The following is a 21,132-nucleotide window of genomic DNA, read 5'->3' as shown; positions in this document are numbered from 1 at the left end:
CTTAACTATCTAACTATCTCCCCGACCGACGCGTTGATCACTATCCCTAGTACTGAATAGACTGTCTAGCAGCGCACTGAAAGGTAAAAAGCCTCAGTCATGACTTGACTGCTTGGATTGACCGTTGTGGTGGTTGTAAACCCTGTCCATAAACACCCGCGTCCACGTAGTCTACAAGAGGCACAAAGGCCTGATGGAAATGGTATTGTTCACACCCTTGAATTTCTCCAGCAGACAAAATGGACGTACAAAACAGCTCGCCAGACCAGGAAATTGAAGGAGACCAGTCGCCCAGTGAATTCTTTTGCCAATCTTTAGCGAAAAAGACAGATCACAGGAAAGTTCTGACCACCCCCATTGGTATGTAAATGAAACGATTCGGCTTCAAATCCTTTTGCTGAACTTCGTACCCCTCCACTACGAAGAAGAAAGCAGAAACAAGACACACCCTGGCGACCGAGCCGTTTCAACCCATCTTGAAGGTTCTAGCAGGTCCCGAGCGCGACGATCCTAAGTTTGCTTTTCCCGCAGCTCGACTTGTCGGACTCTATCGACGCCTATGGGAGTCGTGTGTGTCCAAGCACGTAGATGGCCAGAAGCTACAGCAGAGCAATCAGTCTTTGAAAGGGGCTGACACATACCTGAGGGAAGAGAGGGACGGTCTTCAGCTTCACCACGAGAAGCAGCTAGCTCGACTGCGCTTTTTCGGACAGGCATTGGAATCATCTCGGGAACGACTGATCAGCCTACTCGATGACTGGAACTACCCCTATCGTCCCAATTTGGTCGGGTTGACGGACGTCGCAAGAGAAGAGTAAGGAATTGCCTATTTCGGGTTGCCCCGACCTATATTGGAAATATATAAATACTACTATACAAGCGGCGACGTAGTGCAAGGAAAATTACACCGTATGCAAAGCAGGTTATATATTCCCAAGGCTTTTAACAAGAAGGGCACCAAATAGTCATTATTTATTATCGTGGTCTTTACTGAAAGGAGTATACGAACAATCCCGCTTGATTCAGATTAATCTCACTCGTAATTACTCGACATATTATATACAAAAAAATTTGTGCATCCAGGGATAGCGTCGGGGGAAGCCTAGTCAATAGAGAATGTGTTGAGAGACTCGAATACGGTGGAGATTCCGTACGAGGCTAAATGGACATTCGGAAGCTAGTCCCTATTGCATGGACAGCATGCCAGGTGATTGTGTCTAGTAGCTGTCGGCGTATCCGATAGAGATTCCCCATGACCGTTTCAACCCGTGGCAGGAAGAACAGATCCTCTCCTATAGTCTCATCAGATACCCGGTCAAATCGCACAAATCGAAATTCTATCTAGTGCACCTCCTTAGGAAAAATGAGCGCTGACGTGTGGAGGGAAATGTCGCTAGCTCGAGTAGAGTTGGACAGAGGATCTGGACCTGTCCACTTGAAGCCGGACAGACTGTCGATATCGGGATAGAAAAGGCATTCGAGATTAGCGCTTTATATTCTTGCCTGAAGGTTGAACCACAACCGGCTTCATTCGGGGACACACACCGTGGTTTGGGGAGCTCCCTTGCTCCGAAGGGCCTTGGTACAGTTTTTGGGAGTCATAGATTGGCTCATATTGTGCGCAGGCCTGGCGAAGTTGCCTTGTGAGGACTTTCCTCAACCCTCGAACGCAGAAAAATGACTCCAGGACCAATAGGAGTGCAACAGTTCCCAGACCCAAGCCATGTGCAGATTCCATTTACCGCACGCCTCTTCCTTTAGGGCTCTTCCCGACACTTTGGGGCTGATCATAAATCGATGGTCATGTTCATCTAGGAAAAGGAAAGGGCCGCGGGAGTTAGGCTGGAGTTATCAGGGGACGAACAGCTTCTAGAATTGCTTTTCATAATTCTAGGCCCGATGCATTAATTTCCGGAATTAACTGATCAGCAGGAGAATTTATCCCAGATTCCCCGCTAATCCCAGGATCTCCCGGAAAGGTACAATGTCTGAGAAAGCTTGTTGGAAGCGACTGATAATCTAGTCCACCCTGCTTCCGTCAGTTATAGTCTTCTCATGCCAATAGCTTTTTGTAACTAGTTAACGGGTTTAGGGACGTTCTGCGGTGGGGAACCACGGATTCCGCCCGACTTGACGCACGCTTGACTCATTCACCTGCTACATACAGGCTTTGTTTGTTGTAAGCCTTATCAATTTTCCAGTACTCTCAGATTAGCATTAGACTACATTCAGGTAATCTAGTAACTCGGAACTGTGCAAGGCTTGAACCGCCTGCTCAATATAGAAGGATGCCTGCTTGACTATTCTATATGAATGTAACATATCAAGGACACTCAGAAATTAATCAGGCGCAGGCAGAGAGCAGGGGTAGCTGACAGGTAATCAAGAGGCCTGATGGAAGAAATAATATCTAACAAAACCGGTCAATACACCACTGTACGGGCAGAGTAAACTAATATGGATCTAAGCAGTGTATATGATCAAGGTCAGACCCGGTGTTGTGGGAGGGGCCGACCTTCTGCGCGGGGCCTACGACGCCGATGGCGAGATTCCTCCCGACGCCCTCCTTCCTGACGGGATTCGTTGTCAGAGTTGCAGAAAAAAGCTAAGAAAGTGTCTCTATCAAGGTCCCCATTGACTAGCCTACTTTGGTTTTTGACGGACCCGCCGTGCAAATGATGCTCTCTAGTTGAAGACGAATCGTAAGCACGAGCGACGTCACCATTATAGACCCGGGCAGAGCGATCCATATTTGTGTTTGTGTAACAGTGCTTGATGTGATCGGGGGACTGAACATTGTCGAGGTCGAAAGAGGTGCAGTTGCTTAGGCGATCTAATTTTGGCGGAGATGATTAGCTAGGAATTAAATGGTTAAGCGAACGGGCAGACACACCTGGATCGCGATCCCGGGGATGAGTTCTGTTATAAGCGACAGAACGAACTTGATCACCCTGGAAGGAGAAAGTGCGCGTCTCAAGGTTATGGCCGCGATCATGAGAATAGGTGGCAAGGCCCCAGTCACTCTGGCCTGACGGAAGCTCGAGGACAGAATTGGAGGTTACATGGGAACCCAATGAAGGATGACGGGATGGCAAATGCCCTTCCATGTCCCGAGTTGAGGAACCTGACGCTTGGGTTAGGTATTCTTGAGAGCGAGATGGCATGGCGGATAGTAACGTCAGCGGCGAAGGGGAAGTAGGAGTGAAAAGGTCGTGGGAGAACTGAGATGGGCGCGACGAGAGCCAGGGCAGACGGCTGTTAAAGGCACGGCTATGAGGGGGGAGCAATGCAGTGAACAGATATGGATGCAGACAATGATGCAATGGTCGCAGAATGATCACAAGTGGCGGCAGTAGCGGATGGTGATGAGGATCTGATCGTCTATGACGATTGGGTGAATGGAGAACGGGGTAGTGGGGCGGTGGGACGGTGAACTCAATCTGAGAGGCGATCGGTACGGAGAACGCCGGTCGGGGTTTGATAGTGACTTTAGTACGGAATGTGGAGTGGGCGGTTGTAAGATGAGGCTGGGTGGGGACTAGGGCGCATTATAAATTGAGGCGGTGTAAAAGCGGACCGGGCGAAGTGGGAAGATGAACCTTGCGGCGTAAGAAAAAGAATAATTTCTATTGCAGATGGATTCGTCTTGAGATTCTGCTGATCTCCCTTACTCACGGATACATCAAAGCGTATGAGACTAGCCTCCCGAGCAACCGGTCAGAAAATGAAGCGTTTTGGAAGGCGCCAAATACGGGCCCCGTCTATTACATATTACGGTACAATATGTGCCAGGCAAAGTATCGCGCCACTAACGTGATTTAAACGGCCTGTGCGTGTTACCCCTCCTGGATACCGTACATACCGAATAATAGGATTGATTGTGGTAATTGTCTGGTTCCCAAACCGTCTCGCATTAGCGGCTCTTCTGTACCATGGAACGCAGTTCGCACTACGCTTCTTCCCCTCTTGTGGCCCTGTCAGAGCGGATGGAACTAAAGGCCCCAACTTTGATTTCATTCGAATCCTTGAGCATATGCTTGCTGGTCACCTTGAGACCCTATAGTTTTTCCCCTTTTCTTCTTTTCTTGTTTTTTGGGGGTGGGTGGGGGGAAGGGTGGGAGCCCAGTTGATCCGTAAGGTCAGGTCAGCTCGGTTCGGCGCGCCCCTCCGGGGGAAGGCAGCTACACATATGCACACCTCTCTAACCTTTTCCCAAAGAAAGACAATCTTCATCCTGAGATTGAGAGTATGCCAGTGCCTAAGCGCCCAGGGAGTAGAGATTTTAGTAAAGACAACATAAGGCAGCTGCGAGTAGAAAGGAAAGAAATAACATTCAGCGGCCCGAGCCTAGATATGGAAAGGATTGACACCAGCGAGACCAAAGGGTCCTCTGGCCAACCGCAGGTACAGCACACCGTTTCCGTCGGCTATCTCCAGCCCATTACTTCAGCATTTGTCGAAGCACTTCAACACTCATGTAAGAAACGGTGACAGTGGTTAAAACAGGGAGACGTAGAATGCAAGCGCGTTGAGCGTTTTAATTGCGAATTCGATGATAGGTACCAATCTTACTTTTGCGGTATTACTTTCTTCTCAACAGTCGATGAAAATGGTTCACCACACTCAACGCACAATTTTGAGAGGAATTCCAGGTCGAGACTTGGCTCTATAGGCCACAAATTCTCCAAACACCACTTCAACGTCGTTCAAATGGCTTCAACGCTTATTAACGATACAGTAATTCTCGCTACCATCTGCGCAACTGGTTCCTTGGTAGAGACGTAGCCGAAAAATATAAAGGAGCCAGATTCCCAGCCCAAAAAAAAATCAGGACTTCGGTCCTCACACTCCGATGTGTCATGGTGTCCCTCTCTTGCCTGCGGGCTTGAGAGACTCCGTGACCACGGCTGTCGTGCCACGAGCCCAGCGATGTAAGACTTGCGCTCCCTCACAGCCAATGAGCCTTGTGTATGTAAAAAAGTGCTTCTCAGGATAGGCTCTGTATCAACAACTGTGTCTCGCAGGATAGGCTCTGCGTTATCAACTGTATCTCGCAGGATAGGTCTTCGTGATCAATATGCCTCGCAGGGGGGGTGCTGCGTTACCAAGTGAACTCCGCAGGGGGACGCTGTGATGACAAGTGAGACCCGCAGGAGACCGCTGCGTTAACAAGTTCTCTGCAGGAGACCGCTGCATTACCAAGTTCTCCGCAGCCTAGGCCCTGCGTCAACAAAGCGCCTCGCAGGGGCATCTGCGACAACAAGAGCCTCTAGCCCGTGCAGGCACCTCTTCGTGGTGCTAGGGACCAGTATTCGAGTGTTCCAAGAGTATTCGGAGAAGCAAAAACCTGCGCAACATCTTCATCGTCTGTTCATTGTTCCGAAGGGTCATCATTGGATGCATAGAAGGAGCCCTAGTCAGAGATCTTTGCCAATACAATAGCCAAAATCATAAACTAACAACTCAAGCGTCTTCATCATCAGAGGACGTATTTCCCATTCCTTTCGCTTGGTAGCTTGTGATCCAATAGCTTCCTCGCTACAATAGAAATTGGCATCTTTCATTCAGATTAGGCAAAACAGAGATGAGTGTTGTCTTGGAATGCTTGTAGTGTTGAACCGTTGGTGTTGAACCGTTGGTGTTGATGTGAGTGTTGATGGGAGTGTTGATGTGAGTGTTGATGTGAGTGTTGATGTGAGTGTTGATGTGTGTTGATGTGTGTGGTGATGAGCGTGGTGGTGAATGGTCGGGCGGTGAAGGAGATGGTCAACGTCAAACTAGGGGGTTCAACTTTTGGAAATCTATCACTGTCACCTACCCCAAATAACCATGGGTATAGAAGATAACTGATCATAACAAAGGTGCATGCTATTATGTATCATACTGAATATGTCGTGTTCAGAATAAGATCATTAATGCGACTGGTAGACGTTATATTGTTAGTCTATTTGTAGGTTTAGCATGTGTTGTCATAATATATTTTTATACGCAATTAGTCGCATCACTAACTCTATGTATTTCGGATCACACTTTCAATTTCAATTATGACTCGATAGTTCATTGCTCCTACTATGCTTTATCATAGCTGAACAAACTTATTATATATTTATATATTTTCTACTCAAATAAACTGAATACGTAGTAGGATATATCCGTGCGTGGCTAAACATTATAAAATTATGGAAGTTCATTTTCAAAGAGCGCGAGAATCAAAGAAAATTTACCACGGAGACAACCATGTTGCTGAGAGCTTTGGACAAGCAAGTAATAAAGAATGCCCGGTCGGCTCCTTCTACTATGCCTCGGCAACGGCGAATTATGTTCCAACCAATCTCCCGTAGATCAATATCCAATACGACCAAAGCGACGGCCATTGCCTTTTAGAAAGTGCTGTCCCAAGTTCATTCGAAGAACCATGCAGCTGCTAAGAGAACACGGTTGGAACCCGATTGGGGTCTAGCAGTGCCATCTGAAACGAATTTTGGTGCGGTGATGTCCTCGTAGGAGGCTAGTTCGTTCGTAATCGTGGTAGACACTCCGGTCACCCGTCTGAAAGAAACCATCATATGAGCCTTGATTAACGGTATAAAGTTTGCTCCAGGACCTAGATGCTAGTCCAAGAGGTCCCACAACCACTTTGATTCGATGTTGTTTCGGACAACAAAGTCTTTATAGTGGCTGCCTGTTCGAACATGACATGCTCACGTGTCCTCCGCAGCGCGGTGAGCTCGACAAATATGATTTGACCTCAAATAACAGTCGAGGTAGCAGATGTAGAGAATCCGGCTTCCCTGACAAGTGTGTGATATGTAGGAGACGATATGAACGGATAAAGGATACGCGCGGTCAACTTGACTAACCTGCAGCTGTAGTGGCACCCAGGGTAAACGGTCTTTGCACATAGTGCTTCGGCTTGGATAGGAAATATGTGCATAATAATCAAATCTACGCACCACATGTCCAACAGGATAGGCCACAACACCTTGGACCGCGCTCACGACGCAGCTTCCTGTATGTCAGAGGCGATTCTTGGGTATTGAGCTCTCATTAGATTGCCTGTGGCCCAGTCTTATCGGTTTGTAGCTGAAGTGACCAGTGTGCCAACTCGTAGGCTAAGAATGAGGATGCTTTGCGTCGTCTTCTCCTTGCAGGCGGACTTATGCTAACAGCCTGACTGTGTGCGGAGGTACAGCTCAGCTGCCATGAAGCAGGACAATATATTAGCATTCCATTGTGTCTTTCGGATTTCCAGGCTTGGAAGGACACCAATTGCCATCCGAGGGCGAGTATCACACATTCGACACCAGCAGCCTACGCTGCTTGAAGGATTGAAAAAACTAAAACGACAGGTATGAGTCGGGCAGTGGTATACGCTCATCGGGGTTCAGGTCTAGTATCAGGTAGACAGATCGAACATGGCCTGATACACAGAGTCTATAGGGAGAAAGGGAGAAAGAAGCCGGGGTTGATACGAATCTGCTAGTGACTTACTGACGGTAGTAATCATGTGGAAGGGACAGGCAGCATGCGATCGTATTGGTATAGGGGAGCTCGAGCAGACAAGACATTTGTTCGCGTGGCATTCGACTCGAGTGACAGAAATGAGGGTGTTCTCCTGTTATGCGATCCGAGTCAGCAAGGATTGATCTAGGTGGACGAGTTGTCGTACTGTAGCGTACATGTTCATAGAAACACCGAAATATGCGCTTGGGACGGGACAATCAGTTTGCGCAATGATCATATCGACATCACAACTAGATCACTTACAACTCTCTGCAATGCAGTCACCAGCCATGCCACGTCGCATTCAGGCTCATCGGAATCGGCTGTCGCTTAAAAAGCCGCGCTGGTGTGCACAAGACGGTTTGTTGAGACAGTAAACGCGCGTGATGAACCCACTTGTGATAAACATTGCACTTCCATGGTAGATGAATGTGTCGCGTTGCCAGAGGTTCAGGACCCCACAATAGAGTGAAGGCGGTGGGGACGAGGGCGGAAGACGCGATGGAGCACGCGTCGTAGGCCCACCACCTTGGCCTTGTCTCTGGTCTGGCGGAATAGGTCACTGGCCACAATATTTTCAATGGGTGGCGATGAGTTAGTCCCTAGTGGCATAAAGATGTCAGTGGTGTTCGTACGCAAGCATTTGCTGTCAATGTGTCTTTGTCGACGAATACGGTACAAGAACAAGCGGGGTACTACGAGGAAGCTTGACCTCTAATATATAGTTCCCTTCCAACCAACATGCGCATGGGCTTGCTGTGTTTAACGATCTTGCCATTTGCCAGACAGGGCGACGGCGACTCCGAGTTTTGCTGGGGGTCTTCTCAGTTGCCGGAATGACTGTCGAGGCCCGTGCCGGTTCGCATATCTTCCATGTCAGTAAGTAAATATCAGGAATATAGACGACACTCTTTGTATCATGGCACAGGGAATGCCACTAACGCGTATATAAGAATTTTGAAAATTATTCCCACTACAGGGTCCACTAGATCGCCTCCCATACTCGTGCGCCTTGTGTGTTTTGCCAATTAGCTTTAATTTTTCGGTCTGTTGTTCGGCCTCAAAAGATCCATAACCCCACGATAGTATGTATCTACAAGAAACTAGTGGAGGTAATGTTAGTTGAGTGCATATATTGCATACCCAATTCCACATCCGGATTATAGACCTTTGCACGTATTGATTGCGCACCACTGAATATACTAATTTAGTTGTGCTCAATTAGCCATCCTCGACTAATCATAGCTTTTGCTCCCACCTGCCCGGTTAAATACAATACTTCTTTAACTCCTTAGCCCGTTTGCCTTTTTTCCACTCCTGTCAAGATAGCTATCGGCAACTTATTGTACGTGTTTTATCTCGATGTGCTTACGCACTTTTCCAAGTCGACATTGACGATAGAAGTTATGAGTTTTCAATTGACCGGAGCCACATTATCCTGGTCGATGTTGTGGAAGTCGAGAGTTTCTGAGTACCTGTTGACATTGTCAGCATTATAATGAAGCGACACGCATGTTAAGCACTTTCATCATAGTCTTCCAGGTGTCCATAGGTAGATCAAGATTGGTAAATAACCAGTCAAACTTCTCCTGGGCGACCGGCTCGTCCGTCGGATTATGGTAGGGCGCCAGGTACTCGTGTGCCAACGCTTCTGCGGCTCGAATCCGCTCAGTCGGATTAAATACCAATATCCGCTCAAGCAGGTCCACGGCTGCAAGTAGTCAGCATGGTAACGATATGGTAGGGAAGGACAGCCGGGGTGTCGCATACCATCAGCATCGGCATTCCGGAACTTATTCGCTAGAGGGTGACGCTCGCGCTTCGGTAACGATTTGACAAATCGCAAGGTCTGTACACAAGAGGGATTAACTAAACGCCCATAATCCCGTCACTCGGAAAATAAGTGGAGAACTACTCACGTTCTCACTGCCGATGGTTTGAATCACGTCATCTGGGGGAGTTCCCAGCAGGTCGGTGATAATTGAAAATTGGTTTACATGGTCCTTCCCGGGAAACAGCGGCTTCCCTTCCAGCATTTCGGCGAAAATGCAGCCTGCACTCCAGATATCCACCTCCACGTCATACTTCTGCCAGGTGAGCATAATCTCGGGAGCCCGGTAATATCGTGTTGAGACATAGCCGGTCATCCGTGGGTCCTGGGCTCGTGCCAGGCCGAAATCGCAGATTTTTAGGTCACAGTTTTCATTAATGAGGATGTTGCCGGGCTTCAGGTCTCGGTGGACCACGCCGGCAGAGTGAACATATTTCAACCCTCGCTGCAAATCCCGTCAGTTGCCATGCGCTTTCTTATATAGCCGAAGACTTACGAAGATCTGGTAAAGAAAATACTGAATGAATTGCCCCTGGAGAGGCCGAGAAGTCATGAGGCGGTGGAGGTCGGTTCCCAGGAGGTCGGTCACAAAGTAGCTGTAGCTGTTAGCACTCTGCGCATCACACTCTCGGCGGATGGAGAAAAACGTACATATCTTCGAAGGGGGAGATAAAAATATCGCTTAAGCTGGTGATCTGCAGGTATGTCAGTTAAAACAAGCGCGGTAACTCTGAAAGAAGGCGGGAGACACCCACATTCTCATGCCGAAGATGCTTGAGCAACTTCAGCTCTCGGTAGGTGCGCTTGGACAGGACGGAGGAGCTGAAGGGCTTCACGATCTTCTTGACTGCAACCGGCTGACCTGTCAATTGGTCTCGCGCTAAGCTATGTAGGATACATCAGTTCGGCCCCTGAAATAACGTAATACGCGATAGCATGATGGGAAATATACCAGACCAGCCCGAAAGCGCCAGTGCCCACCGGCTGCAAGTTCATATACCTAGAACCCAAATCTCAGCGAACGATTCCCCTACGGGGGAATAGCAACGGTAATGCGAACCGGCTAGTGATCTCGAAGGTGGTGCCAAAAATCTGGAACCGGGTGAAGTCCGCCATTCTGAAAAGAATAAACCCTGGCGTGTCATGGAGGGGAGACTATGGGAAGGAACGTAGAAACACCGGAAAGTAAAACCTAAAGTGGAAAGGGTAGTGACGGCGGAGGGGGCTCTATATGTGAAAGGTGCAGACCAACGATGACGTTCGCGACCGGTCATGTGAGGTTTCTGCTTAAATGACTAAATGCCGCCAGGAGAGACAGAAGCGAAAACGCAATCATCGACCTAATACCCTAGCTTTTGCCTTGGAGTCTTCCACAGGGGCTGGTACAATAGATCTGCCCAGTCGGCTGCTGTGGCGGAGAAACATCTTCGCATAGAAACTTGGACCAGCCAGCCTAAGTCTTGTCTCTTTGATTGACTGACTCGCCATTTGAAAAGCATAGTAGCTATTTTCTCATGCCTATGCAGGATTATCGACCATTCGCCAGTTTCAGACTTTCTATCGCAGCTAGCCAACAATGTGGATTATCGCCTCAAATGTTGCGAGGGGAGTCGCGCATTACGGGCCTTGTTTTCGAGCTTACAACCCTTTAAAACCTGTATCCGAAACCATAGGCTCAGCTTTCTACTATGGGTGCAAGAGAGTTGAATACGATATGGGAAAATATAAAAATATAGAAATATAGCTAATAAATGCCCCGTATAACAAGAATCACCTATTGAGTGGGGGTAATAGATAGTAATAATTATGTCACGGTAGGAAAGTCGAACTAGCTGGCTAAACTGGCCGGAGTCAAGGTACGGATCGCCGTAAGACCGTGATGCCGTCGACTTCCACCTTAATGATGATGGGTGACATGGTGGCCTGAACAGTGCTGGCAGTCTCCAAGGGCCGAAATCCGAGATTGCCTCCCTACCTGCGAATGTGGCCTTGGTCTAGGGCGATTTGACGGTCGAGATTAGCCGCAACTGGATGAGATAGATATTGTGGCCTTGAACGAAGAGGGGCTGGGAGTTCAATATTGACCCATAAGAGAGTGGGTATGAGACACACTAGTGGGGCGCGAAATTGAGCCTAAAAAGGTTAGCGCTACGGCGGAGCCGGGTGCCGTAGAGGTAACTCTAGGGCAGATGCGAGGCATTCCGTGGACTGCAGCAAGTGGGCGGTAGAATGGATAGGCGCGCGGGCCTGGTATATTATCTGCCGCTACCTCTTTTTAACCGAACGGATATCTGTAAGATTTGGTCCGAGGCAGGGATCTGCCGATGTTAGATAGCCACGGTACTCTAGGCCGGTGCAAATGTTTGTTCCACGTAGTTGGGCATCTTCTAGCAAGTCGTCGTAGAAGAATAGTGTGGCTGATATAGTAATAGGGATTTTTGAGTCGCTTGTGTAGAGTATATACGGTTATATCTTAGGGTCAAATGACGTATTAGGCGACGGGACGTGGCTATCAGCACTTGCCGTCGTACTTGCCAACGCAGCCACACTAAGCGAGAAGGATGAGTCGATGCTTAACAAATCTAAACTCAACTTCGGCAGGTTGCCTTTCATCGATAGGCGGAACGCCAAGTTGCTTTCGCGCCGACTTGCGATGGAGAGTCCTTTCGAGTGAAATTTGATCCTTTCGAGTGAAATTTGGAACGGCCTGGAAAAGCAGCCAGTAAGTGGCGGTAGAATTGCTCTTTGATTCGTAAGGTTCGGTTTTGCAGCATGGGGATCCGCTTTGCTTGATAACGCTCGTCGACTTCCTCGTACATGCCCTCCCCCTTAACATTCTCTTTAGTGACGTGAAACGCCTTGCCAGTGCGACGTTTGTGCAGCGACGAAGGGATTGGCCGACTTCACCCGAGCATCCAAGCTCCGGTCTTTTCGCCGTGAAGCAGCGATAAAAGCTCTACAAAACTGTTAGTGGGCTCTTTTTGACAGCAATCGAATCCACGTACCTCTCCTGGTTTTCTTCCGGCGAACGGGTAATTGGATAGAAGTGTAGATCTTATTCCGACAAGGACGTTTTGATGTTCAGTGGAAGCAAGATAATCAGTATTAGCTTCCCACGACCTAATGATAGGGTGTTGTAGACAGCTATATATGGCGGAGGGAAAGGGTGGGGATGAGAAAAGAAAGGCAGGTGTCAGAGCTTAGACCGGCCATCGTTACACCCGAGCCTAAATTCAACGAATGCAGACGAGCAAGATTCGGCGTCCGGAAAAGGACCATGGCTCTGTATCTCTAGTCACCACATCGTGGGTTGGCCCATTTGCAGATGCCATTAAAGGCTCAAACGAAGATTAAGATGTCCGTTTAGTATATATGTACCCTCTTAGTGGTTCTTCAATTATCTGAAAACCGGCTGCAATTGGCCTCGCAGCTGTAAGGTCTGTTGTGATATGAGGCTGGTGCAGATCAGGAAGCAAGCCGCACCATCGGAATTAGCTCCGAAATGTCTATACAGACAACCAAGTTGATTAGGCCACAGCTGGTTATAGATCTGGAGACCCTAGTTAGGACCTTAAAAAATATGAAGACTTACAAGATAACCTCTGTATTATTCGGTAAAGAACGCGGACAAAGACGATTAGGCCACGGTAGGCCTCGGTACTTCAAGGGTATTGTGTTTTAGTAGTCGTAAGCACGAAGTTACGCATTAGGAACAAGCACACGGATATTCGACACAGCTTACCTAATAGAGATGTTGCTATGGATTATGCGAGGCCTTTTTCGCCGCCTATAGGGGTCGTGGGCACTAATTTAGACGTAGGTAAAGCTATCTAAATGAATGTTGGTGGAAAGCGAGCACTTAGCGGTATAGATAGCATATTAAAGGATTCAACTAGGGTGTTATCGAGAAGAGGCCTCCTATTCATTTAATATAGTACTTTGGCTGTTTGGGTTGACGGGGCAGAGTATAGACTTAACAAATTAGCATTGTTCAATAGGTGGACTAGGGCTAGGGTATCTGCTATAGTAGGAATGCTATCTCAATAAGCAGGGGTCCCCTCACTCGTTGATTCATTTAGACTAGGGTGCGTGGCTCGAAAGGAATAACAACCCGTTTGCTACGGACAGAACCATATAGGGTAGGGTCATCCCCTTGGTTGTTAAGCATTTGAGCCATTATTATACGGTCTAGCAGACGGCAGACAACAGCAGGGACATAATAATCAGGGCCGAGAGTTACATCAACTTAATGAACCTTCCCCACTTTATTCAGAAACTGCTTCGCCGCAACTATACATTGCGAGCACTCACCAACCAGCTTTCCTCTATACTGGCACAAAAAGCTTTAGGGGCTCGGCGAAGGTGTAGTTACCCGCCACTGATTTTAACATGACTAGCTGATTGTGAATGACATTTAGTATGCGGCTCCTAATAAATAAGAATGCTCGTAGTAGTGGCACTCACGATTGAAGGACTTATAGTCTATAAGTAGAGGAGCTTCGCACTTCACTAGCTTACTATTTCGTATCTGACAAGGGTCAGTTTCGATCGAAGCATATATCTAAAGGTGTTTAAATATTCTTACTTATAACTCGGCGGTCGCTATTAAACAAGGTCGATATTATCCACCGAGAATCCCTTCCCGAAATCGCTGGCGGGTCTTAAGTCTGGATTTGTCAATTAGCGTATGGAAAAAAATGGAGATTTTCCTAGACAAACCACTATAGAGCTTGAAGAAAAAGATAAAGCTGACGACGTGTCCTAGCTTAAAGCCTAATCAACGCATTGAGATATGAAAGCTTGCCGACTTCGCGGTTCCTAGCATACAGTTATATCGAAAGAGGTGGAGTGGGGATATATGGGGCACGCCAATAGGAGTGTGAGCTCCGTTCGGCAGATAAGCCCTTCTCACACCGCTCTCCACCTACTACCTATGACCAACCTTCCGTTTAGCGTTTGACTTAACCAACCGCTCTCTTTGGCTGAAGGAAGTTACCGCGTAATACCGCTTCGGTAATCTAGCACAATAATTAAGATTGTTCAATTCTTAATAAGATTTTACGATCGCTCAACACTACGTTGGATTAAACAAGTCTATGTCGCTGAACCGGGCTTTCATACGCGAAATCGCACATATAAAAGCGCTGCATGATATATTTCAATCTTGCCTTGCAATAAATATGTATATATATTTGCTTGATTTAGTTATTTCGCGGGGACGCGGCGACCACCGAACCGGACATCACGTGGTTTCATCTGACAAATTCAGTAACTAATCTGCTACGTCCCGTCATTCTTCTACGAAGGTAACATCCTCCTCAGAGAAAGGCAGAACGTTAAATCTCGACCGCATCAGTGCCTGGTGATTTAGGCGACGGTATCATCCTCTGGGACCAAGTGTGACATCTCTTCTAAGTAGAAACCGATGTTCTAGACTAACCAGGAATCGTGTATTCTGTGGATCTTGTTGTAGTTCAGAAGTATGAAATTGTATTTTATTCTAGAGGGCAAGATGAAGTTACATATACAACACGGAGCCAAGTTGATTGGAAATCAACTTGGTGGTCTGTATAGACACTTCGGAGCTAATTCCGACGGAGCGGCTTGGTTCCTGATCTGCACCAACCTCATATCACAACAATTATTATTTCATCGATAATTGATATGTTGATACCGTAGGGCAAAATTTTGAACCAATGTAGAGAACAACTAAAGAGGCCATCCACCGTGCGAAATTCACGGGGGGGATTAAGGTTGCCTTCAAATCCTTGTAATCCTTGTATTGGTGGCAGGCTCTAAGATAAAATGGCATACGTAGTCTACTTCACGACTTGGAGTAACGCAGGGAACGATGTATGAAGAGCCTTGACAATAAGTATCATTCGAGATGATCAGCGGTATCGCATGTCTTGAAATCGTTAATTTCCAGACTGGTTGTGTGGCTATCAGTTCAAATTAAATTGAAGTATAGCTGGACTGCACCTATGTGGTGCCGGTGGGCCGGTTCGTCCTCCTGGTAAGCGAATCGTATCTGATATCTTTGGGAAGGAAGGTGTTGATAAATAGGAAGCCACAAGCTTCTCTAGAAGTGGAAAGCAGCAGCAGCAACGGGCTTGCCTTAGGCTGCCTAACCAAGGTTGAGACACTCCGCTGATTGCTTTAACGAGAGGAGCAGTCCATCTATATGATTTCGCATAGTTCTTATTTGACAAAGTCAAAGATAAATGCATATCAATGGCCATATAAGAAGATGTATGTTACCTTCTACGAAGGGTAGTGGAAGGTGACACCCCGTCTTCATCACATGGCTTTTGGGAATTGGGCTAAAGCGACCTCGCGGAAATGACGAAGAAAAATGGCGGGGAACTACTGAGTGTAATACTATGCAGAAGGGATATAGTTATTCGACCATTCTCAATCCCCCTTCCTACCGAAAGGCATTTTAGACCTCTAACTTTAGTTTGCAGCAGAGATCCGAGCACAGGTAAGGTGAAGCAACTCCCAGGATATGCAATGCAAATCCCTGGATACTGGCCTTTTCTGGAACTCCTTCCGTCAGGGCTCGAGCATATTGCCAGTTTCGATGTCTGATCGCGGAACAAACATTGTGCTTTTCTGGCCAGCTATCGTATGACGCATCCCAAGCACCAGCATCCCCTACATCTCCGCGAGGCATTCCCAAGGTTTCATGATGGAATGGATGGTTGGTACTTAGGGCAATATCTCGACTACTCCTAGGACGAAAAAAGCATTTCCTAGGAGCTTAATCTAGCTCCGCAATCCGACTGTGGTCATCAAAGGACCTGGCAACATATTAGAACATAGGATAAGTTACGATGCCAACGGGCATTATAAGTAGTGTTTTCCTCCTCCATCTAAGGATACACTTCTACCCATATAACTTTCCGTTTATCTCAAACGTATTGCGCTACGATCACTACTTCTGTACACTCATTTCTCTGCCTTACTGTACTGACGTCGCACCATTCACAGGGAACACCTGGCAGCAATACAGATACCGCCTCCTGAGAAGATCATTCCACATATCTTTCTGCATTACGTGCCAGAGTTATCGTTTGCCACCAGTTGTTATACCCACGCTTCCAAATAGCTGCTATACATCTTTCTTCACAGGTCCAAAGCAATGGTGTACCGCTTCCCCGTTATAACCTTCGATTCCTCCAAAACCGCTCTTCGTTCCTGTCGACCATGCTACTATTCAAAAACTCGATGCAACCGTGAAGTTCCTCATTGTCAAACCTGCCTCAAGCGTGGCAAACCTTCGTTGTGCGTCTATGAAACGAAAATGCCAGACCAAGAACATGCCCTTCCAGAGCCACAACCAAAGCGGCAAAAGCAAGAGCAGGAGGGTGAATATGAGGATAACTACATTCCATGGAAGACTTTTGAGCGGCAATCCGAACAGTGTTTGCATCATGAATCAAGTACTAATAAGGAGATGCAACACGCCATTGAGCCTGCAGACGAAGAACATATCAAGCACATGAGTCAGAGACATTCTGAGCAGGGCAACTTAGGACCTCATGAGGTCCCACCAAAAGGTGCGGCTGCGAATGTGGAGAAGGCTTCGATTTTCCAACCGAAACATGTTAAAGGAACTTTTGAACGGCCGCGGAGCACATCAGTACCTCAGCCAACAGAGCCCTATGCGCAAATGATTCCTCCGGTAACCAATTCCAACTACGAGGAAATCTAGACCACGATGCTAACACTCAACAAGGCTTCTTTGCCTCCACGCCCAAATTTTGATCTGACCATATCTGGGAGACATATTTGCGGCCCACATACGGCCCACCAGCTCTTGTTGGTATTAAATTATCTTTTCATCTCTTCAATGCTTCCTGCAGACATAGGAGCTCTGTGGAAAGTCATATGTCGCCGCCACCATGACTGGGAACAGAGCTTTGTCCTGCAACACGAGCAGCTTCAACAGTGGCTCATCAGCGTCCGCAATATCTTGACCAATTCTGATGGGCTTCACACAGTAACCTTGGAAGACATAGAGCGCCAAACAAGATATATTCTGTTCATCCTTGGGGAGAATACGTCCCCTCACTCGAGCTTTATATTTGAATGTTTCAGAAGAGAGGAACCCCCATACCGGCCGTTTGGGGTGAGGGCAAGTATTGCTTTGATTTGTCATGCCTTTGGTGGAATCCAGGCCGATGAGCTTGAAGGATATGAAGCAAAGGAAATTTGGACCCGCGATCAAATCTTTCTGTCGACCATGGCTTTCCGGCTCAAAGAATCGCCACTGTTTGGCGCCGAAGTTTCAGTGAACCACTTACAGTCTATGATACTAGGTCTCCAGAAGGCTTTTCAGTGCGAAGAAATCCGTGTTTCCGGGATGGAGTTCCAAACATTGAGAATCGAAAGCGAATTAGAAGTGCTGGGATATTACCGACGGGCATTTCTAGCTTTCAACCCAATTCTATTACCAAAGATTCTAGCCTCTTTGAGAGAAGCGAATGATCTTACTGCCCTACTATGGCACTATCAGCTTATCAATATGGAGAGAAACTTGGACAGAAGTAAGTGAATCGATCTTTAGGCTGATATGGTGTTTGACAAGAGTATAGCCAATTTGGCCTTGCGTCTCGCCAACATATTCATGTCACTGGCACCAGAACGTTTGGACGCTGCGTTCCAGAATACACGCGAGATTCAGCTATCAAAAGCGGATAGAGTCGTCGCTATGGAGATGATGCACGTCAAGTCATTCGAAGAAGCATACAAGTTGAACCCTACTGGTAGGTTCTCTCATCTCGAACTAAAAAAAGAAATTTCTAATTGTTGCAGAACCTACCACTGTCCGTGTTTTCCATGTTTCGCCGTGAAAATGCGAGGGGATATCGGAATGCTTCTCTTTTGACGAATTCAAGACTTGTATACTATAAGGAATGTGTTGGAATCTGGAATTTGTGTTGAAATAAACATTCACAAAGCCTCACGCGCTGGAAACGAGTCTATCGACCTGGCTCTTACGGATTAAGCTTCTATTGTTTCTCATGGAGGGCTTGAACCGATCCTTGCTCTATACCGGCGAATATCCCTCAGGATGTATAACAATTAACAGCTCCTATTCATCTTAAATGCTGGCCCAATAACATATCCAGCGTCAAATATGAAATTCATTCGATGAGAGCCCACCGGGCTGTTATGAACTCGAAGGAAAGGAATAGCATAATTAATGGAAATGCACCAAGTGCCGAACATGGTTCGTAAAACTGCAACAGACTATCTATACAAGATATAGTACGAGAAATCCAAAGATAGAGATTACCTATATTCAGGGGAGTCAATATGCACCATGTAGGTCTGGCATATCATACCTCTCCTCATATCATAGTTTTATTTACGTGTGTCCCTGAAACCCTTAAGTCTACATGGATGGGACAGAATGGTTGGCAGTATTTTAGTTGGACTGGCCAGCCTTTCATCTTGGAAGCCTTTTTGAGAATATCAACTTGCAACGAGAAGTATTGTTGAAAGACTGCACTAAATGAGATACACGCGGTGAATAAACGCTGATGACGAAGATACAGCGTTAATCAAATTGGATTAACCGTGGCTTTCTCTAAAATGCGTATTGAAAGTTTTCTGTGCTAGTAAGAGAGTTGTAATATTTGCTCAGGAACGTGGTCTGAAGATTCAAGGAGTAAATTTTCAGTTCCACGAGATATATAGGTTCTACACCTGCTTTTGAGGTTTACAGGGCCAATTTAATAGTCTCCACGGCCCATCCAACCTATGCACTTAAATGTTCCTTCGTGCTTTTAGCCAGTCCTGAATCTTCAAAGTCAAGTGACTCTCCACTTCACAGCTCAATTCTCCATTTCATTATCAAAATTCCAGCACAATCCACAACATACACAACCTAGATCTTCTAACCCCCAAAATGAAGTTCCTCGCATTCTTTTTCATGCTGGCTACCTTTGCCATTTCGTCCTCCAAGCACTTCAGACCCTCAGTGCAGCAATCTGAGCACCTTAAAATCAAAGAAAATATGATTGCAACTCACGACATGGTGCTATACATCGTCATACATGATACCGGTCTTGAGAGGGGCCAGATTCTGCTTCGCCATGATCATATTGATGTCAACCCCAAAGACCGGTGGCTCGAGGATATTTGATGTTGGTAGCCAAGGGTGGACATTTCCCCATCGCAGACGGGTTCGCGGTGGATGGCAGACGAAATGTTGGCAATTTGAAAAGACCGTTGTATTCCGCGCGGAATCACTGCATTCGGAGGGCCATTGAGAGCATGATGGAACACCACAACTATCATCAATACTCTTTGGCGCCGTCACCGAGAGGAATGTTTGGTGGTCTCTAAGACATGGCAGCATCAATTTCAGATAGCTCCCGTGATATGCAAGGTGGGCTTTTCTCGGCACAAATACTCTTTGCATGTTATTGAGGTGCATATGGGACAGAGCAGCTAAGTGCCATACATCTCAATGCGGTCTTCCATATCTCCCAGTTATGTATTCGATTTGCTACCGTTTCCCAAAAAGTATATATCAGACATCGCACAACAGTTTGTACATTTATACTCGTATTCACCACTGACGCATTTGTTAAGAGGAACCTCAATCCTTTCAAAATGATACTGCAGATTCCTGTAAATGTACACTAGAGATATTTCTGTGGTAATGCACAGTCTATAGATTTCCAGGACGCACGAGTGCATCCTGATTCAACAGACTCAGCGCTCACGGAGCGGACCATATCGTAGTTATTCAATGGTTTACATAAAACAATGTACAGTAATCGCCGTAGATACCTTACTTGCCAGTATTACTAGCACGACAGCCGGGCTGTCCCGATCACGGAGTTGCGCATATCGATGGACTGGGTTCTAAGTGGCAGCTACCATTCCCAGGAGAGAGACTGTCAAGGAAAGACCAGTATTGTAATGCATGCCGTTTGTGGTGGGTCTTGCAAATAAAAACTCCAAGGTGATGTGTTCTGTGCGAGTCTGAAGGCTGATGGAAGCTGAGTGAAAGGTTTTTATAAATAAGTTGCGGTACAGAGGGAAATTTGAATGGGGGGAGAAACAATAGTCGCGTAGCTAAGCTTGTGCGACAACCCTCCCTCACAGTTTACTATAGTGGTGAAATGAACCAACTGGTGCTGGGTCTTTTCAACTCAACTTCAGATATAATGTTAAAGTCGATCACTAGCCAGCCGTTGGGGGTGGTAAAAGCCGGATACATTGCCCCTGAATGCCGTTGCGTACCAGTTGTTTCAGCTTCCCAGTATTCACCACTGGTTGAAGTCTGCAAGCGACATACATACGTACTTCTGAAACATTCACATTAGTTTAGCTGTTTCCCTCGTTGCTTTACTTCTTGCGTTCAGGATGCTTAGAATTCATCTATCGTGGACGTCAAGCAATCCAGTACCGCTGCGATCTCAAGTATTGGGCTTTGGAAGGCTAGGTTTATCTTTTAATATGGAGATTGTGAGCGCTTCGAAGGAATGTTTGAGGCTTTATTATCGAATACAGATTGCCCACATGAAATCCTTTATACTCGGCTCTTCAAAGGTTGGGCATGTCACCAGAAGTACCCAGAGTATTCAAAGTTAGCCTTGATTTTTCACCAGCAATGTAACGTTAATTATGTAGCATTCAGTCCATAGGAGCGCAATATTAGAAGAATTTCAGTAGAGCAACACAATGAATTATGCCGTGGAAGAAAAAAAAGCACCCTAATATGTAGCAAGAGAACTGTAGGAGAGGCGTGGAATGTTGGATACTGGTAAAGCCTA

At 46.8% G+C, this 21,132-nt stretch overlaps 4 protein-coding genes across 4 annotated transcripts; 2 read left to right on the top strand and 2 right to left on the bottom strand.

The window, feature by feature from the left end:
- Positions 1 to 2,486: 2,486 nt before the first annotated feature.
- N7489_003553 (uncharacterized protein) lies at positions 2,487 to 3,164 on the bottom strand (the record flags this gene model as incomplete). Its single annotated transcript, XM_056709308.1, has 2 exons — positions 2,487 to 2,833; positions 2,894 to 3,164. 2 exons carry the CDS (start codon positions 3,162 to 3,164, stop codon positions 2,487 to 2,489), a joined length of 618 nt encoding a protein of 205 aa, XP_056573610.1.
- Positions 3,165 to 8,917: 5,753 nt separating this feature from the next.
- On the bottom strand, positions 8,918 to 10,450 carry N7489_003552 (Mitogen-activated protein kinase hog1; the record flags this gene model as incomplete). The annotated part of the gene is made up of 9 exons (XM_056709307.1): positions 8,918 to 8,978; positions 9,079 to 9,214; positions 9,274 to 9,352; positions 9,423 to 9,779; positions 9,831 to 9,930; positions 9,986 to 10,029; positions 10,090 to 10,219; positions 10,287 to 10,334; positions 10,395 to 10,450. The coding sequence occupies 9 exons, from the start codon at positions 10,448 to 10,450 to the stop codon at positions 8,918 to 8,920; spliced, it is 1,011 nt and encodes a 336-aa protein (XP_056573609.1).
- Positions 10,451 to 16,640: 6,190 nt separating this feature from the next.
- N7489_003551 (uncharacterized protein) lies at positions 16,641 to 17,051 on the top strand (the record flags this gene model as incomplete). Its single annotated transcript, XM_056709306.1, has 1 exon — positions 16,641 to 17,051. One exon carries the CDS (start codon positions 16,641 to 16,643, stop codon positions 17,049 to 17,051), a length of 411 nt encoding a protein of 136 aa, XP_056573608.1.
- A 138-nt stretch (positions 17,052 to 17,189) lies between these two features.
- N7489_003550 (uncharacterized protein) lies at positions 17,190 to 18,192 on the top strand (the record flags this gene model as incomplete). Its single annotated transcript, XM_056709305.1, has 3 exons — positions 17,190 to 17,886; positions 17,935 to 18,105; positions 18,155 to 18,192. 3 exons carry the CDS (start codon positions 17,190 to 17,192, stop codon positions 18,190 to 18,192), a joined length of 906 nt encoding a protein of 301 aa, XP_056573607.1.
- Positions 18,193 to 21,132: the final 2,940 nt, after the last annotated feature.

Source organism: Penicillium chrysogenum, assembly GCF_028827035.1.
Source record: "Penicillium chrysogenum strain IBT 35668 chromosome Unknown utg000001l_segment0_segment0, whole genome shotgun sequence".
NCBI lineage: Eukaryota > Fungi > Ascomycota > Eurotiomycetes > Eurotiales > Aspergillaceae > Penicillium > Penicillium chrysogenum.
Note: the sequence above shows the minus strand (reverse complement) of the source record. Positions and strands in the feature narration are given on the sequence as shown.